A 17,161-nucleotide genomic window follows, 5' to 3' on the forward strand; every position below is an offset into this window, starting at 1 on the left:
AACACATTTAATGGCCCAAAATAGCAGTTTTCTAATTTTTAGGAGATGCTTCCGTTGGGCTCTGCCACTTGGCTCGATTACAGCTTCGGGGTTGCCGCCTAAAAATCTCCCGGAACTCGTTGCCCAGTTGACTTTGCGGTAGAGTTGTAAAATGTTTCCCTTGTCATACAAAAGGTAATGATGCGAACACATTTCATGGCCCAAAATAGCAGGTCCCTAATTTTTAGGAGATGCTTCCGTTGGGCTCCCACTGGTCTTCTGACCATCTATCCCCATTGGGACCGCATCCAAAAATGCAATGTGGCCCAACTGTCGGGTATTTTCCTTTGGTGGTCCCACCTTGACTTTGTGCCTCTATTGAGTTCACTTCATAGTATCCACCAACTTGCTAAGTGTGACGGAGGGGAACTACATGATCTTGAACTGAGCCTATACATCCTCTTACTATACGAATTCCAATGCCGACCAACTTCCCGTCTGCGGGTGAAACTACCGTTCACATTGGCCATACAATGTCCGACCATTTGCAACTTCAAAAAGAGGGTCTCAAAAATAAAACAAAAATCATTGGAAAGAAACCAACAACTAAGGTTAGCAATTGCCACGTCCTCGTGACATATTTAACAGTTGCCACGTCCTTGTGACACTGTCTCTGGGAAGGTCCCATAAATTATGCATGAAGAAAACTGATTTAGTAAGGGCCTCAACTACGAGAGGGCCCCGGGGCAGCTAGCTCAGCTCGAAGAATCTCATGTGGCACTGAGGCCTTAGCCCGAATCATCCGAGAGATCATAGATACTAGAGGCCTCTCCATACATCTCCATCCATCAGCGCTACCAGATCTGCCCTGGTGGTCCACTTAGGGCCTCCAAACCTGAACCCCATGGAGCATGGCTGAAGTCACTAGAGTGTCAAAAAGCCATTGCTATGTTCGAGAATCTTGAAACTGAACCTGCGAACACATCTTCTCCAAACCTCTCAAGGCTGGATAAGCTCTTGTCAATCTAGTCTCTGCTGCTCTCCTCAATGACAATGCCGTCCACTGAAGGCTACCCCAAGGTAGGTGTATGCATCTCTATACTCCACCGTCTCCTGTCCATATGTAAAAGTAGGTGCTGACTTCCTGACCCACTGTGGTATCCATGTCCTTGCCAACTGTGCTCCTCTATCACCATCCCTCTCAATGTAGTCAGCAACCTCATCCACATACAAGCCAAGTAGTGTAGGAGATAGCGGGAAGCCCTGTTTCACCCCAATAGTGGAGTGAACCAAATCAGAAATCCCCTCTGGAGTGCGTACATGCCCCACTACTGACTTGCATAGAGTCATGATCCCCCAAATCAACTCTTCTGGAACCCCCATCTCTTGCAGTTTGCGCATCAATCTAGCTCTGGGCACCATATCGAAGGCTTTGCGGAAGTCCACAAAGCAACAATAGAGGCGTCTCCCACGTGATCTCCCTCCTCAATAATGGCTCTCAGAATGATTAAGAGTAGAGAAACCTCTCTTGAAACCTGCATGTACTGTTGCCCATACACCCTCTCTCTCTGCCCATGTACTCAATTGCTGCTCAAGGATGGATGCGTACAATAATTGCTCGACCTTTTGGATGCAGTCATAGTAGCTTGGTGACATTTGGTTCAAGCTGCGATAGGGTTGCCTGAGGCAGGTTGCCCTATCTCTTTAGTTTTTGCTTTATGTTCATCCTCCATCGCGGTGGCAGGTTGCCATAATTCTTCACCATATTCTCAAATTCCGTCCCTTTCATTAATCATGCTCCACAACTTCTTCTTTGGTCAGGTTGAATTGCATTATTTACTATTAGTTTCGGCGGGCAACCTGTAGCAAGGCTACAATGTCATTGGCGCAATACGTGTAGTTAGTTTCAGTTGGTCACAGTTGGTCAGGAGTTCACAGTGGACACACTCTAGCCTGAGCAGTGACACGTGGCAAGTGTTACAGATGGTGGTCTAGTGGACACCGTGGCGAGATCACCACCACCTCAGTTTGGAGATAGGCTTAGCTAGATTGGGATATCTGCATTGTTGGTGGCTCCTTACATAGGAGTGGTTGGTTCCAGGGTCGGTACGCATCATCATCTACTTTGTGTGGTCAGAAGTCTAGAGTCTATTATCTTGAGTTATACACAACACGATTGCACCATCCCTGCACAGTTGAGCGTAGACACCCCATTGTACCTATGAGTTCTTGGCTGGAGCTGAGTGTGCTGCCATTGCCAGAGTCTGTACTGGTTTCTTTGAGTTAGTCGAGTCCCATATGTTCAGGTTCTACTGTTGAGTCGATGTGTTTGTTTGCTCTGTTATCCATTGTCTCTGTGTTTTCATTTTGTTGGAGTGAGATGTCACGCACATTGCACTGAGGAGCACCCACTGTAGAGAGCACGACACGTTATCTCCGCTACACCTGGCCCGATTTTAAAGTCCTAAATAGAGGGTATGAAACTGGGCTGAGCCAAACATAATCCACTTTGTTGGCCCCATGTCTATGAGGAAAGCAAGTGAACCCACTCGACTTTGGAAATCTGTGAAGGCCATTCAAGATGGCCAGTCCATGTGCAGTCCCCAAATCTGTCAGATATCCCCCATATCCAGTGTGCTCTTCATCCTGCGAACACCTGGCCAATCCCATATCACTGACATCCAATTCTGTCAACATTTCCTCTGAGGTATTGTAGAAAGCTGTCTGAGATTGGCTCGTCCTAGCATTGAAGTCTCCCAAAAGAATGACATCTCGATCCCTACAGAACTCCCATACGTCCTCATCCAATATCATGCAGGGTGACTCCCCCTTGGGCAATGCATAATGAGATGTGTTGGGGGCAAAATAGCATATTGCAATGTAAAGTGGCTTCCCCTGTCTCTGCTCTCATTGTGACCCACATATATCTGGCTTGCTCATCCCTCCGAACAATACGAATGAGGGGTTGCAGCTCCTCCTTGAATAGGACAGCCACACCTCCCGACTCCCATCCTCTCTCCCAATGGTATCCCGTCACTCTACTTAATGTGCCGCCAAGAGTCTGATGCGTCTCCAAGTAAAAAATAATGTCTCTTTCCTTAAAGCTATCCTAAATGCGCCTACATCTAGCTTCATTGATCCGTTACAATTCCATCCTGCCATTTTAAGGTTGGTCCCATAGGTCTCGCACTGTCATGCGGTGTGTTTTTCCAACAACACTACTCTACCTCCCCTGTAGAAAGCAATTTCCCTTTCTCCCTTGCCGCCTTGATCTTTGGCATCAACTCTTGCATGTGTGCTACGTGTGTTAGAGTGAGGTCATCACCCAAAAATATCCCAGTTTGCTTGAGTGTTTGTCTCTTCTTTAGGAATTCCTTCCTAGCTTCCAGTGTAGGGAAACGTATAATGAGTGCTCTTTCCTTGGGCCTTCCTTTCTCATTACTTCCCTTCTTGCCAACTCTCCAAGCACCTGTGTGTGTGGGTTCAGAAATACCCATGCGCTTCAAGAGCTCTTGCACTTCTTCTTCTACTTTTCCGGTGTCTTTGAGACCTGTAACACGCACATGAAGGGCTCTAGTCTTTCTCTTTTGCTCCTCAATTGTCATATTGATGATAGTCGATGTCGGTGTGGCTTCATGCATCTTATCTTTCCCTTTCTTTGCGTCCTCGATCCACTTTTCAGCTTATTCAACCTTCTCTCGTGTTTTGAATAGGTGCTTTGCCTAGAAAGAGGTTCGTGCCTTTTGCTCTTCCTCTTCTTGTAGAGTTTTGACCTGCTCTTTAATGCTTTCGAGCTCCTTGATCATTGAGGGTTGATTTTCTGCCTCCTTTGCGGGGGTATTTTTGCAAGTTGCAAGGTCTCCCTTAAGTGCCATTCATGCGTTCTTCCATTTTTTATCATAGCAAGTGCATCCTCTAATCTTTTCTGCATCACACATTCCATTACATTCAATTCTGCCCTCACAATCGTTTGCATTTCAGCCTTCAATGATGTGTACATGTTGTCACGCTTACTAAGCACCTCTTTGTCCAATTCTTTCCTCATATATGCATACATAGCTTTTTTGTAAGTTTCCGTATTTGCATACATCTCTTTTTCAATGTCACCCCTCAAGAGGCTTAGCTCCGCCTTAATCATCACTTGTACCTTCTCATACATTAAGTCATCTTTGACTCTAGACAGTTTCTCTGCTCTCATCTCACAGAACCTGGCGATAGTGTGCTCTCTCGAAACCTCCGCCTAAATGTCGCTTTCAATTTAGGCGGGGTTTCATAAATGCTGCCATCCCCGACATCGACTAGTTGGTCCATCCTCAAGCACCCGAACAGTTCCTTGCGATGGGATTGCCTCGGCCTGTGAAGATGTGCTATAGGTGCTAAGGTATTGCTGTCCTGAATGTCCTGAGGTTGAAACTGAAACTTCTGCTGGCTGAATACTACTGAGGGCGGAGACTAGAATCCTGCTGGCTGAAAAGGCTTGAGTACTGCAAGTTGAATGGCTGAGTGCTGAATACTGAGGCTGGGCACTCGCGATGGCAGCTGGCTGCAAAACACAGGCGTGGGACTGCTGTCCTGAAGTCTTATTTGCAAAACTCAGACTGTTGTGGGTTAGCGCTGGCTGTTTTGCTCCAGCTCCCTGCATGTACGAGCTGCTTCCCTACTGCCCTACCTTCAGCCTGCCCTTGCATCGCGTAACCACCTCATTTCCACATATCCCAGCAGAAGGTGAGGGCCAACAATGAAGAGTAGCACCAGCATGCACAGCATGGACGGTCCCTGTTGCAGGGTTGTCCACGGTCGACGTCTGTACGTTCCGTACGTTCTGTACGTCTCGTACGTGACTCGTCCCTTTTTTTTTTTTGGGGGTTTTGCGAGGGCGATTTTTGGTGTGGGATTGTTTTGCATCTCGACTGCATTTGACCAAGAGCCCAATGGCTACATTGGCTCAAACAACCATGACCTATGTGCGACGAGGCTCGGGTAGCGGATCTACTATGGCCGCCACCACTTTGAAGATCATGATTCTTCTTTCTTTGGACATTGCCGTTTTCAATGTCCATGGACAGATCTTTCATGTTCTAACTTGTAAGACTTAGGTTACAAGTATTTAGTACTAAGTACTAAGGTCTATGTCATGACTCATATGATCTATCATGTGTAAGACGCATGATTTTTTTTTGCATTGTACGTTACGTCACCGTACGTCTAATTTTTTTTAGTTCGATTAGTACCGCACGTCTTCGTACGTGTACCCGTCGTAGGTGACCGTACGTGTCAACTATGCTCTGTTGTGAACGGAAGCGTGACAACATCTGCTCTTACCAGTGCTAGATTCTCTGCTCGTACTGAATCTGACACGTCCCACACACTGCAGGAACCAGTTGTGAAGGGCCGAGGTTGGTTTGGAGATGAAATTGCAGGTCGAAAGAAACACACTCCTACACCCACTTTTTGTAAACACTCCTACACACACACACACACACACACACACTCAGAAGCGGGTATCTACACACATGCACACACACCCACGCAAACACACACACACACACACACACACACACACACACACACAGAGGTTCTACACAACCATTTGTAAATACCCACTCTTTTAGCTGATAATAATGCTATCTTTTCACGTAAGGCATGCTCCATTCTCAAAATTTAGGTAGTCTGTGTTAGAAGGTAAGACTTGCTAGATTTTAACTTCTTTCTTTCCTAGCTTGTAAAATTGAAAAGCTCAGGATGCTACACTTTTCTTTGAATCCACAAAACTTGATTGCTTTTCCTTCTATGATCCGTCTTCATGCAGAGTAAATAAAAGACTGAAATTTTACCCCATTCACTTGTTTGCCATTCAGGAATGTTGGGCAGCTGGGTGCCACTCTCTAACTGAAGCAGAACAATACAAGTCTGAAAAATCAAGGCAAGAAGCCAGCACGCGCAGAGCTAAGGATGGTTCTGTACAGGCTCCAACTGGAAAGGAACTCCAACGCTCCAGCAAAATTTCAATTAAAGAAGGGATTGACAGCGACATGAATCCATCCACTGGGCTGGGAAGCTATGCTACCACGTTTGACATCTCTGGATTGCCCGGGACGAACTTGCTATCATCAGCGGTGAGCTCAGTCTAGGTTTTTTAGTCTCTTAGTCCACTTTATTCTCTTGTAGAGAACTCTCAACCCCCCCCCCCCCCCCTTTTTTTTGAGCTCGAGGATATAGAGCTCCAAGATTCTTATGGCATACAGATCCAATAAATCCAGACCCGCCATCACCAGGCAGCCTAGGAGAGATTTGCTGAGATGCAGTCAGACCCACCTCCAATCATACACACAACCCTTACACCACAGCCACTCATGTATCAGCCCTTACACCCCCAGTTTGACATAGGATGGAGATAGTCAGCTTAATGCACTTCATGATTGTACTTCCTTGAGCTTATAGATGTGCACCCATAACCCCTAAAGATAGAGCGCCCCCCTCTCTCCGCGCGTGTGCATGCGACAGGACCACATTTTGCTACTGTGTACTTTTTTCCTTTCCCGATAGAGCCCTTACACCCCCAGTTTGACATAGGATGGAGATAGTCAGCTTAATGCACTTCATGATTGTACTTCCTTGAGCTTATAGATGTGCACCCATAACCCCTAAAGATAGAGCGCCCCCCTCTCTCCGTGCGTGTGCACGCGACAGGACCACATTTTGCTACTGTGTACTTTTTTCCTTTCCCGATAGACGGAGGACACACGCATGTATATTTGATTGGTCTCATAGGATTTCAGCCTTTAATGACATAAAAAGATCTCTCTCTCTCTCTCTCTCTCTCTCTCTCTCTCTCTCTCTCACATCCAAGTGTGGTAAATTGGTTATGCCATTTCCCTCTTGAATAACACGTCGTGAGTTCAACCCTCGTCGGATAGATCTTTGAGGTCTCTTGGGATAGCTTCCTACGACGTTAAAATTGTCTTCTTCTTCTTCTCTCTCTCTCTCTCTCTCTCTCTCTCTCTCTCTCTCTCTCTCACACACACACACACACACACACACACACACACACACACACACACACACACACGCTTGTTTTAATATTTTTGTTTCTGTAGTTCAACTCTCTCGACAAACTTTGAACTTGCAGGAACAACAGTTTTGCTGCAAGACCAAGATTTTCCCTGCAAGCTATCTCAAAATGAAAGAAGTCCTGATGCTGGAGAGCATAAAGAATGGTTCATTAAAGAGGTCAGATGGTCAGCAGCTGCTGAGGTCGTTCCCAAGCAAAGTTGATGCTGTTTTTGATCTACTACTCCAAATGGGGTGGATTCAGAGTGACGATGTGCCCCTGAGTGTCAAATAGGGCATGCTTGCTCTACAAAGACAGTAGGAGCAAGAATTGAGGTTTCCTTACATGATCAAATTTGGTGATCACCAATATATCTTAGGCGAGCTGATTCTTCTGAAGATAACACCAGAGTACATATACTAAGGCCCGGGGCTCTTTTTGTACCACCTGAGGTTTTAATTCTCTATCCTCATTTAGGATGGGCTAGATAGATCCTATAGAGGGGCGGCACCTTCACAATTGGCAAAGGTTGGGGGCCCGCGCCCTACATTGTATATTATGTGAGAGTTTACTTGCGTTTCTTCTGATTTTGTGTTTGCACATAGGAGACTCTTTATCATTTAAACGTGGATGAACGCTTTGTACATACTCGAAGAGATCATATTGTTGTACCACCTGTCGATAGCATCAGAAACTTTGTGAAGTCGATCTGCATGAGATGTATGCTCAACATTTACATAGATGCCTTACAAAGGAGTTGCTGGCACGAAAGCCACACAAAGACCACGTGCCATTCTTCATGATAGCATCATACTTTGATTGCATTGCAGCCAACCAATTTTCCAAGTTCGTGTTCATCAAATGACAGGTTCTTCCTCATGATATATACGAGACATAGCCAAAGCATAACAATTTCTTGCATAAGAGGCATGTTGAGGATATGAATGAACATGGGAAGTGTGGGCCAATTTACTTGTACCCAAAGTTTGCACCAACCATTTTGGCATACCTCTTATCGTGTCACTATGTATTGTTAGAACTATTGCTATGAATGCCCTTTGGTACGCGTACTTGGTTCCTACCAAACAGTAGTTGTTGCTCGTCTTTGCTCTTCTAGTTAAAACATCTTGGTCACTGTACAAGACAAAGCTTTTGTAATTGGTGATATGTGCTTGAATATTGACATTAGACCCTCTTATATAGGTTAAAAGTAAGAGCCGATGCCTTGCTATAGAGATGTTAGTGCTACCAGAGGCATTGCCGTGTGTTGTGTTTATAAATCCTTGAGATTATGTCCTCTTTGCGTTTGCCAAAGCTTGTCCCAGAATTATCAGTGGTAGTTCTTTCTGCTCTTCATTTGCATATGAAGTGCTCTTTCCCATCTCCTGCTCCTACATACAATATGCACATTGCTTATCTTGTGGTAGTCAACTACCTCCTCGTGTCGATCACATACACGCATTATCCAACTCCTATTTGTTATTGTGTCGCTAATGAATAGTAGCCATGAAGTATTGCGATAGTTAGTATGAAACGAGTTTTAAAATGTTTGAGACGGTTTTACTAGTTTATGACACGCCACAATAGAAGTTTTGTCAAAATGTTTTATTGTCAAGCCACATATATGTATGCTTAGAGCTTACACTCGCATACACACAAATCAACATAAAAATACTAGAAGATTCTAAAGCTCACTTTGAAGTTGAAAACTTCGAAGTAACATATGGACAAGATCATGTTACTTAGACACTCGTAGTAAGCATTTGCCTTTGAATCGTCAAGAAGTTAGAGTGGTTTAAGTGTTCAGTTACTTGATTGAAGAAATGAGTCTCTTGGCAGCTTTGTGCTCGTGGCATGTGACATGTCCTTGTGTAGGATGTGAGACAAACAAGATCTTTGTAATGGATGGGAGAAGCTAGTGTAGGTCATATCTTCCTCTTTCTAAAGCTATAGGATTTATTGAAATCTGGAATAATCATACAAGGAAAGTGAGCACAAATGTAGACTTGTGTGTTGCATCCCTTTGAAGTGATTAAGTTGGTGTAGGTCTCTCTCTTTGTTCAGTTGTGCAAAAGCCATTGTGTAAAACGCGTGTCGTGGACAACCATAATAAGGGATTATCATGAACTTTGGTTTCTCAATGTTGTGTGAAATGTTTGTTGATTGGTAACCAAGCTTCTTCAATGACTTGATGTTTACCATAAGAATTTGTGGTCTCTTCTTATTGCTAACCTTTCTTAGTGTCTTTTAATAAACCTTAGCTACTTGTTTATCATTTAGGACATGATCCGTGTTACATACCAAGGCTTTCAAGAGACTTACATGAAAGATGCATTGCGTCTCTTTAAATGAGAGACAAGAAGCATCATAGCTTGGTAGATTAGCTTTCTCATATTTACAAAAGGTCCATATCCCAAAATGGCTCTTCATGTTCCAAAGCAATAGGGAAAACATAACCTTGGTGAAGAAGTCACGGCCCGACCTCTTGGTATCCACCTAATACTTTTACCCTTTTTGGGGGATATATCTTGGTTTTCCATCTTCTCAAGCACTAGCTTTAGAGCTTCTATTTCACCACGTCAATGAGGTGATGCAATCTTGACAAGTATAAAATAAGGCCCTATGAGGATATAGTTTTTTAATGAAAATAAACGAGCCACCAATTTAATCATTACTTTTGTTGGACTACCTCTCCCTTAAATTCATAGAAGATCGATGAAAAGATCCATGTTGATATGTTCCACTTTCATATGGTGAATATCAAAATGCTATAGCTCTCAAGTAACTTCACCCATCATTTCAAGTCGAAATAGTAAGCTCTTAAAAAACTCCTATTTCATGACTCTCTTTTTCTTGCAATTGGTATCATAGAGTTGCTTGCTACATTCATGATTACTATAAATTTTTGTTTCCAACTTGGTCCTTCAACAAACCCTCTTTTTGAAAACACAAACTTGCTTTCCACTAATGAGACCTTTGCTACAAGCTCAAGAAAAACCTTAAATAAGCTCCATTAGGAGTAGTAGCAAATTGTAATTCCATGATTATTTGCATCATGCATTATTGCATACTAGAATGTCGTGGCATGGATCTTCAAAAAAATTACCACAAAGCTTTAATCTGGTATTGGTTTTTGATACTTTTCACACTTGGTACTAACAATTTTCAACTCAGCATGCACAACCATAATACAAGATTTGTTCCCCCCCCCCTCGGCGCCAGGTTGTATAGATACACCCATCATTTATGAGTCTTAGTAATACAATTTCCAATGCCGTGTGCCCTTAAGCTTCTCCTTTATCTTCTCAATCTGCTTGTGCCCTTGTTGCCTACAACTTTTGGTTTTAGGGTAGACTTTCGTATACCTTGTCGTTAGCACTCTTCTGGCTCACTTTCTTAGATTGAAGTCATATGTAGTGATTTCATAGGGTGACATAACCTTCAAGAGATTGGTCAAAATTTGGCTTGGACTTATCTCATCAAACATTTGGTTGGGACTTATCTCGTCAAAATTTTGATTCAGACTTATTTCATCCTCCATTTCCACTATCGACAATACGATACATGCAATTTTATCCTTTTATGTAGGTTTTTTGATACGAGATTGTTTTTGTAATAGGCATTTTGCAACCTCGTGTGGATTGTGATATATAGCACACATTGATTTTGTGCAAACTTTCTCTACAAGGGTAACTTTTGTAACATGGAGTCACCAACCCATGGATTACAATGATGTTTTTTGCATGTTGTCTTTATCCTTGGGAAAACTATAGGCACGCATGATGCAACATGTTCTTGTTTCAAAGGGTGATTAGACAATTGGGCAATGCTATAATGCAAGATCGGGCTTTACAGATATAGGTTCAATGAATGATGGTGCATGTTCTAGTAGTTCTATTGCTCAAGTTGTTTTGCCCATTACTTGAGCTAGAGATATGTAGGTGATTAGGAGCTTTGATTTACCGTCATCTCTAGAATCCTAGCCTGTCTCCCAAAGGGCATCGAATTACAAGAACTAAGTAGCCATGCAAAGAGAGAGAGAGAGAGAGAGAGATGTTAAATTGAACACTAAATAGATAATCGCAATGACATCAGTTAAACAAATAATATTTTTGGGTTTACCAAAAACCTCTCCTTTGCAATGTTGCAGTAAGTTGACAACTAGCTATTGGTAAGAACAAAAGAGAGAGGTGTGTTTAGCTCTGTAAGAGCTTTCTCCTTGGATTACTTAAATCATCATCATATGAGCAGCAAACATGTATATTGCATTATACAAGGGTAGATCATTGTAAAACTAATAATTAGACATAAAATTTCATAGATACATTGTAAAATAATTAATTGATAAATAAACATATTGTAAAACTAATAAATAGACATGATATTTCATACATACATTGTAAAAGAATTACTTGCCCTTAGTGGTTCACGACTCGGTAATGTAATCCTTCAGAAACATGGCTATATTTGACATACAAGTTACTCGCATGCATTCCAACAAAGTTTCCATCCTTATCTAACACACATCCACCTAGGAAAAAAGGAAAAGCCCAAATTTTGAGTCATGACAAAATTTTCCAATTTTACACAAGATCTCCTAAAAATGGTAGCATCCCTTGTTGGATTATTTTGACGATTCCACCTTCTTGGGGCTATAGCTCTTGTACACTCGTGCAATTTGGAGAGAAACTTCAACGCATATCATCGACATGGCTTTGATGCCTTGGTTAGAAAATCACTCTACAAATTAGATTGCCACGTAGTCCGAGGTTACTTGCAATCGAGCTAGGTGTACTTCAAGCAAAATCCATACCTATTTTCATGCATGAGAAGAATTGAATCCACCTCCAAAAATTTTGACTCTCCTCTATGCACTATATGCCCCTCCATGTTTAGCTCAAACCACTGCACATCAAATAGCTTTATGCCAAATGTCCCTTCGTAATCCACCTTGCTTATTTATAGGAGCATTTGAAAATTAAAAAAATTCAATACTATCGGCTCTGATGCATTAGTCACTAGCCTATTGGAAATTAGCCATAACTCCACAATCAAATGGGCACCTATCCACTAGATTGCAGAGTGGTAGGAGTGTCTCTGACCTACGGTTTCGCTTCTCCATGCCTATCGTCTCACTGAGTCATTGTCCATCTTTCATGCTATTGAATTGTCTCACATTATGCCGATGCCTCTATGCATAACTAGGTCAAAACAAGCCTTGAATTTAGAACTTAGATGTGTGCGTTCTTATTCATTCATCTTCTTGATATGACATCCATTGTGGATTTTTGGCACTGTTGCTAAGGACTAAAGTAACCTAAGGCTTTGTCATATCGACATCACTTCGTGCTTTGTTGACTCTCAATTCAACGATTTTTGTGACTAAATGGCCTGTGGAGTTGGTTAGTCACTTTTGAAGCTATGGACTTGTCTGCTACATAGTCATGAAGCTACCCATCCAATTTTGGCCCATTTGGAGTCAGTTTGACTTCATACGTCAAATTTGACGCTTTGTAGCCTTCGAGCATAGGAGACATTTTGATTTATACACATTTAGGCATACTTAACGATTGCAATAATCTCCAAAATATATGTTCAATTGTTGAGTGGCCAAAGTTTGTGTGCACACTCTTAGATGCAAGTGTGTACACAAAATGAACATTGATCTTAGTGTGTGTGCGCGTGTGCGCGTGTGCGTGTATGTACACTCGATTTTCTCATTTACGTATTGTATTTTAATTTGTAGTAAGTGCATTAAAGTGTGGTAATAAATTAGCACATACATTCTTCATTTGTCTGATAAAAATGACATGTGAGTACTGGTTGATGGTTTGGTTGCTTAGCTATTGCTTCAATGTTTGGTTTTTTTTTTTTTTTGCTTTGAAGTGCACGAATGCTTGTGTCTATTTTAGAGTAGTGTGTCCCCATAGGTGTAGGTGTGCTTCAATTTTGCTAAAATTTGGTTAATTGGGGCCTATTGATGGAATTTATGCTCATTGGTGATTCCAAAATGAGCAAGCAGCGGGCCTTCACCCATTTTAAGTCGGGCATTACTTTGGAAGGTTCCATTGGAATCTTTATCCACCCACCAAATCCAGCCCCTTGTCCACAAATTGAAGCGATGTCTCCCTTCACACACCTCTCTATCTCTCTCTGTCTCTCTCTCTCTCTCTCTCACACACACACACACACACACACACACACACACACACACACACACACACACACACACACACACACACACACACACACACACACACACACACACACACACACACACACACACAAAAGGTCATGCAGGCTCATAGAAAGAGTGGAAATCCCTTGTCACTAAATGATATCTCCATAGTGCTATCTTGTATTTGAGATGTAGTAAACCTATACCTCATCGAAAGAATACAACCTTCTCATATCAAAGTCGACCAAACTGTGTTGGAAGAATTGCATTGTCTACAAGTGCATGCCGAATGGATCTCCACCCAAAAGTCATTAGAGGCACACTTTCAAACACATATCATCATTCAAATGCTGAGCGTTGTCTCCTTCAATAAACACATTGAAAAGATTTTATCAAATTCCACTATAATGGCATCACAAATGCTCTGCTTACAAAAGAGAAAACTAACAAAAAAACTTGCCAAATTCCATACCAAACTTCTAGTAACTTCAAATTAGTGGAAACATGTGTGTCTCTATTATCCACCAAAAAATTCCTACTTGCCTGAATCATGGGCATGTCTGCCACTTGAGCATGACGATACTACATGCAATCATCAAAATGAGGAGCACCAAGATCGTCAAAGTGGTCTTCCTCTACAATTCCCCTCAACACTTTGTCAAGTTTAATAGATGCATTAATATATTCCTTTGAAACCACAACAACACAATTGTAGTCATTATCTTGACTGACTTCATCATTCACATTAGCATTTGGAACACTTCCTACAATCACCTTTCCACAATGCTAGATAAATTCATCATAAGGAAACTAATAAAAGACATTACAACTATCCATGGATTTTCATTAGACCACGTCTAAGCCGGTTTCACAATCTAGAGCTACAAAACAAGGACAAACTTCATGTACCGGTCACATCACTTTGCAACATATATTGTGCTTCCTTCCACCCACCCTTTTTAACACTAGAATGGTAACATGACACTTTTATGTCCTTGAACACTTTTGTGTCCCGTTAACACTAGAATGGTAATAGGACACTTTTATGTCCTTGGACACTTTTGTGTTTTGTTAAGTGACCATTTTGCTTGAATTATTTGAAGAGTATGAAAATGAATTTCTAGGTGCTATATATCCACAAAGTTGCCTTATGAGCTGAAAAAATCTTAGCAATTTTTTTGGAGTATCAATCTCACCATTAACCTTACTCTTGCACAACATTTTTGAACCTAAACTGTGTGAAAAAACGGGTCCTGTTTTTGGCTTTTTTTCAATTTTTGGCAACTATACCACTCTAAACTTCATGTTTGTGAGGTTTAGATGGCTAGAGGTTAGGCCTTCATAGTTCTCAACATGTTTTGATGCTTGTAGGGAGAGCTAAGTGTTAAAATTGAAAGTTATGACCAATTTACAAGAATTGCATAATCCTGTTTTTTGGCCAAAAGTAGCACTTTTATTATTATTTTGGTGGCTTTCTTGATATCCAAATTCAATTTTGATTGAGTAAGTGTAATGTATAACATAAATCTAATCTTCCTTGAGTTTTGGGGGACCTAATATGCTATATAGCATAGTATATGATGATGGTTGAGTTTTTTGATTGCTGAAGAATACGATACATTTTAGAGTAGCAAGTATAACTTTCTCAATATTGCTAGTTTCTTAGGCCAATTGTGTGTATTTTGTAGGTAGTAACCATATCTAATCATAGACTACAAACTTGGCTAGATATTGAGTAGTTTCTATGGGTTTTTAGAGGTCATAATGCTAAACCCAGTTTTTTCATGTTTGCTATATTTAGCACTTTATTATTGCCCCCAAAGTTCCAATTGTAAGAGATCCATTATTCTTTTGACATGCTCCATGGCTCCTTTTGAATCCAAATGCCCAAAGGGAACTAAGAAAACATGTATATAGTATCTGTATTGAGCGTGACTATAGAAACTTTGATGATAGGTCCGCGGAATGGCAAAAATGCAACTTTTTTGTACCTATTTTTTTTGCCCAAAAAGAAATTAGTGAGGTAAAAGTAACCATATGTTTTGGTCACCAACCCATTGAAGTTAACGGGGCATTTTATCTCATGTTTTACAAAAATCCCCACTCTTATTTATATGCAATCAACCGTAAGAAATTGCTGTTTTGGGCAAAATGCACTGGTCCATCAACTTTGGAGGCTTGTAGTGACCAAGGGATGAGAAAAATTACAAGTTTCTCATTTTTTCCATATGTAGTAGTTATTGAACTATAAGCTCACGAAAGGATTTTTCATAATGAGTGGATCTACTATGGTTTTGGAAAATTTTCCCAAAACCTTGAAAGGACACTTTTATGTCCTGTTAGGTTACCATTCTAGTGTTAAGTGACCATTTTGCTTGAATTATTTGAAGAGTATGAAAATGAATTTCTAGGTGCTATATATCCAAGAATTTGTCTTATGATTTGAAAAAAACTTGAATTTGTTTTTGGAATATCGATCTCACCATTAAGTTTACTCTTGCACAACATTTTTGAACCTGAACTGTGTGAAAAAATGGGTCCTGTTTTTGGCTTTTTTTTCAAAGTTTTGCAACTATACCACTCTAAACTTCATGTTTGTGAGGCTTAGATTTCTAGAGGATAAGCCTTCATAGTTCTCAATGTGTTTCAATGCTTCTAGGAAGAACTACGTATTAAATTTGAAAGTTATGACCAACTTACAAGAATTGCATAATCTTGTTTTTTTTGGCCAAAATTAGTACTTTTATGATTTTATTGGTGGATTTCTTGATATCCAAATTCAATTTTGATTGTGAAAGTGGAATGTATAACATAAAGCTAATCTTCCTTGAGTTTTGGGGGACCTAATACGCTATATAGCATAGTATATGATGATGGTTGAGTTTTTTGATTGCTGAAGAATACGTGACACTTTAGAGTAGCAAGTATAACTTTCTTAATATTGCTAGTTTCTTAGGCCAATTTTGTGTATTTTGTAGCTAGTAACCATATTTAATCATAAACTACAAACTTGGCTAGATGTTGAGTAGTTTCTATAGGTTTCTAGAGGTCATAATGCTAAACCCAGTTTTTTCATGTTTGCTGTATTTAACACTTTATCATTGTCCCCAAGGTTCCACTTAGTAAGAGATCCATTATCCTTTTGACATGCTCCATGGCTCCTGTTGAATCCAAAGGCCCAAAGGGAACTAAGAAAACATGTATATAGTAACTAAATTGAGCGTGACTATAGAAACTTTGATGATAGGTCCGCAAAATGGCAAAAATGTAACTTTTTTGTACCTATATTTTTTGCCCTTAAAAACATTAGTGAGGTAAAAGCAACCATATGTTTTGATCACCAACCCATTGAAGTTAACGGGGCATTGTATCTCATGTCCTACAAAAATCCCCACTCTTATTTTTATGCAATCAACCGTAAGAAATGGTTGTTTTGTGCAAAATGCACTGGCCCATCAACTTTGGAGGCTTGTAGTGACCAAGAGATGAGAAGTTTTACAAGTTTCTCAATTTTTTCCATATGTAGTAGTCCTTGAACTATAAGCTCATGAAAGGATTTTTCAAAATGAGTGGATCTACTATGGTTTTGGAATTTTTTTCCAAAACCCTAAAATGACACTTTTATGTCCTATTAGGTTACCAGACTAGTGTTAACATTGACATTCCACAATCCCACATCCTTGTGCAAGCCACAATGAATTTTCACCTTGTTTTGTTGTTGTATAGCTTTGGTTATTAATAACAATTTTTTGCTTACTAAAACAAGCCTTAGTGAATCGAAGGGAGTTAGGCCTCGGGGAGTGCAATATGTGATCATGTTAATGTATCATGTGAGTTCGGTATGAGGAGTTTTTTAATGAAAAAAATATAGACAAATTAATAAAGATCCATTAAAAAATGGGGTTTTTATCTTCCATTTTGAAAAAAATTCTTAAAATAAGGGGTCATTTTAT

At 40.7% G+C, this 17,161-nt stretch overlaps 1 protein-coding gene across 1 annotated transcript in view; it reads left to right on the forward strand.

The window, feature by feature from the left end:
* The window catches only part of LOC147449076 (transcriptional adapter ADA2-like), a 77,257-nt gene extending 69,521 nt beyond the window's left edge, over positions 1-7,736 (forward strand). Inside the window, exons 12-13 of the mRNA XM_086521629.1 lie at positions 5,838-6,095; positions 7,109-7,736. Coding sequence (XP_086377755.1) covers positions 5,838-6,095; positions 7,109-7,324 — 474 coding nt within the window. The 3' untranslated portion in view covers positions 7,325-7,736. The remainder of the gene's footprint in view (positions 1-5,837; positions 6,096-7,108) is intronic.
* Positions 7,737-17,161: the final 9,425 nt, after the last annotated feature.

This window comes from Adiantum capillus-veneris, chromosome 10 (assembly GCF_014529385.1).
Source record: "Adiantum capillus-veneris isolate H3 chromosome 10, ASM1452938v2, whole genome shotgun sequence".
NCBI classification, from domain to species: Eukaryota; Viridiplantae; Streptophyta; class Polypodiopsida; order Polypodiales; family Pteridaceae; genus Adiantum; species Adiantum capillus-veneris.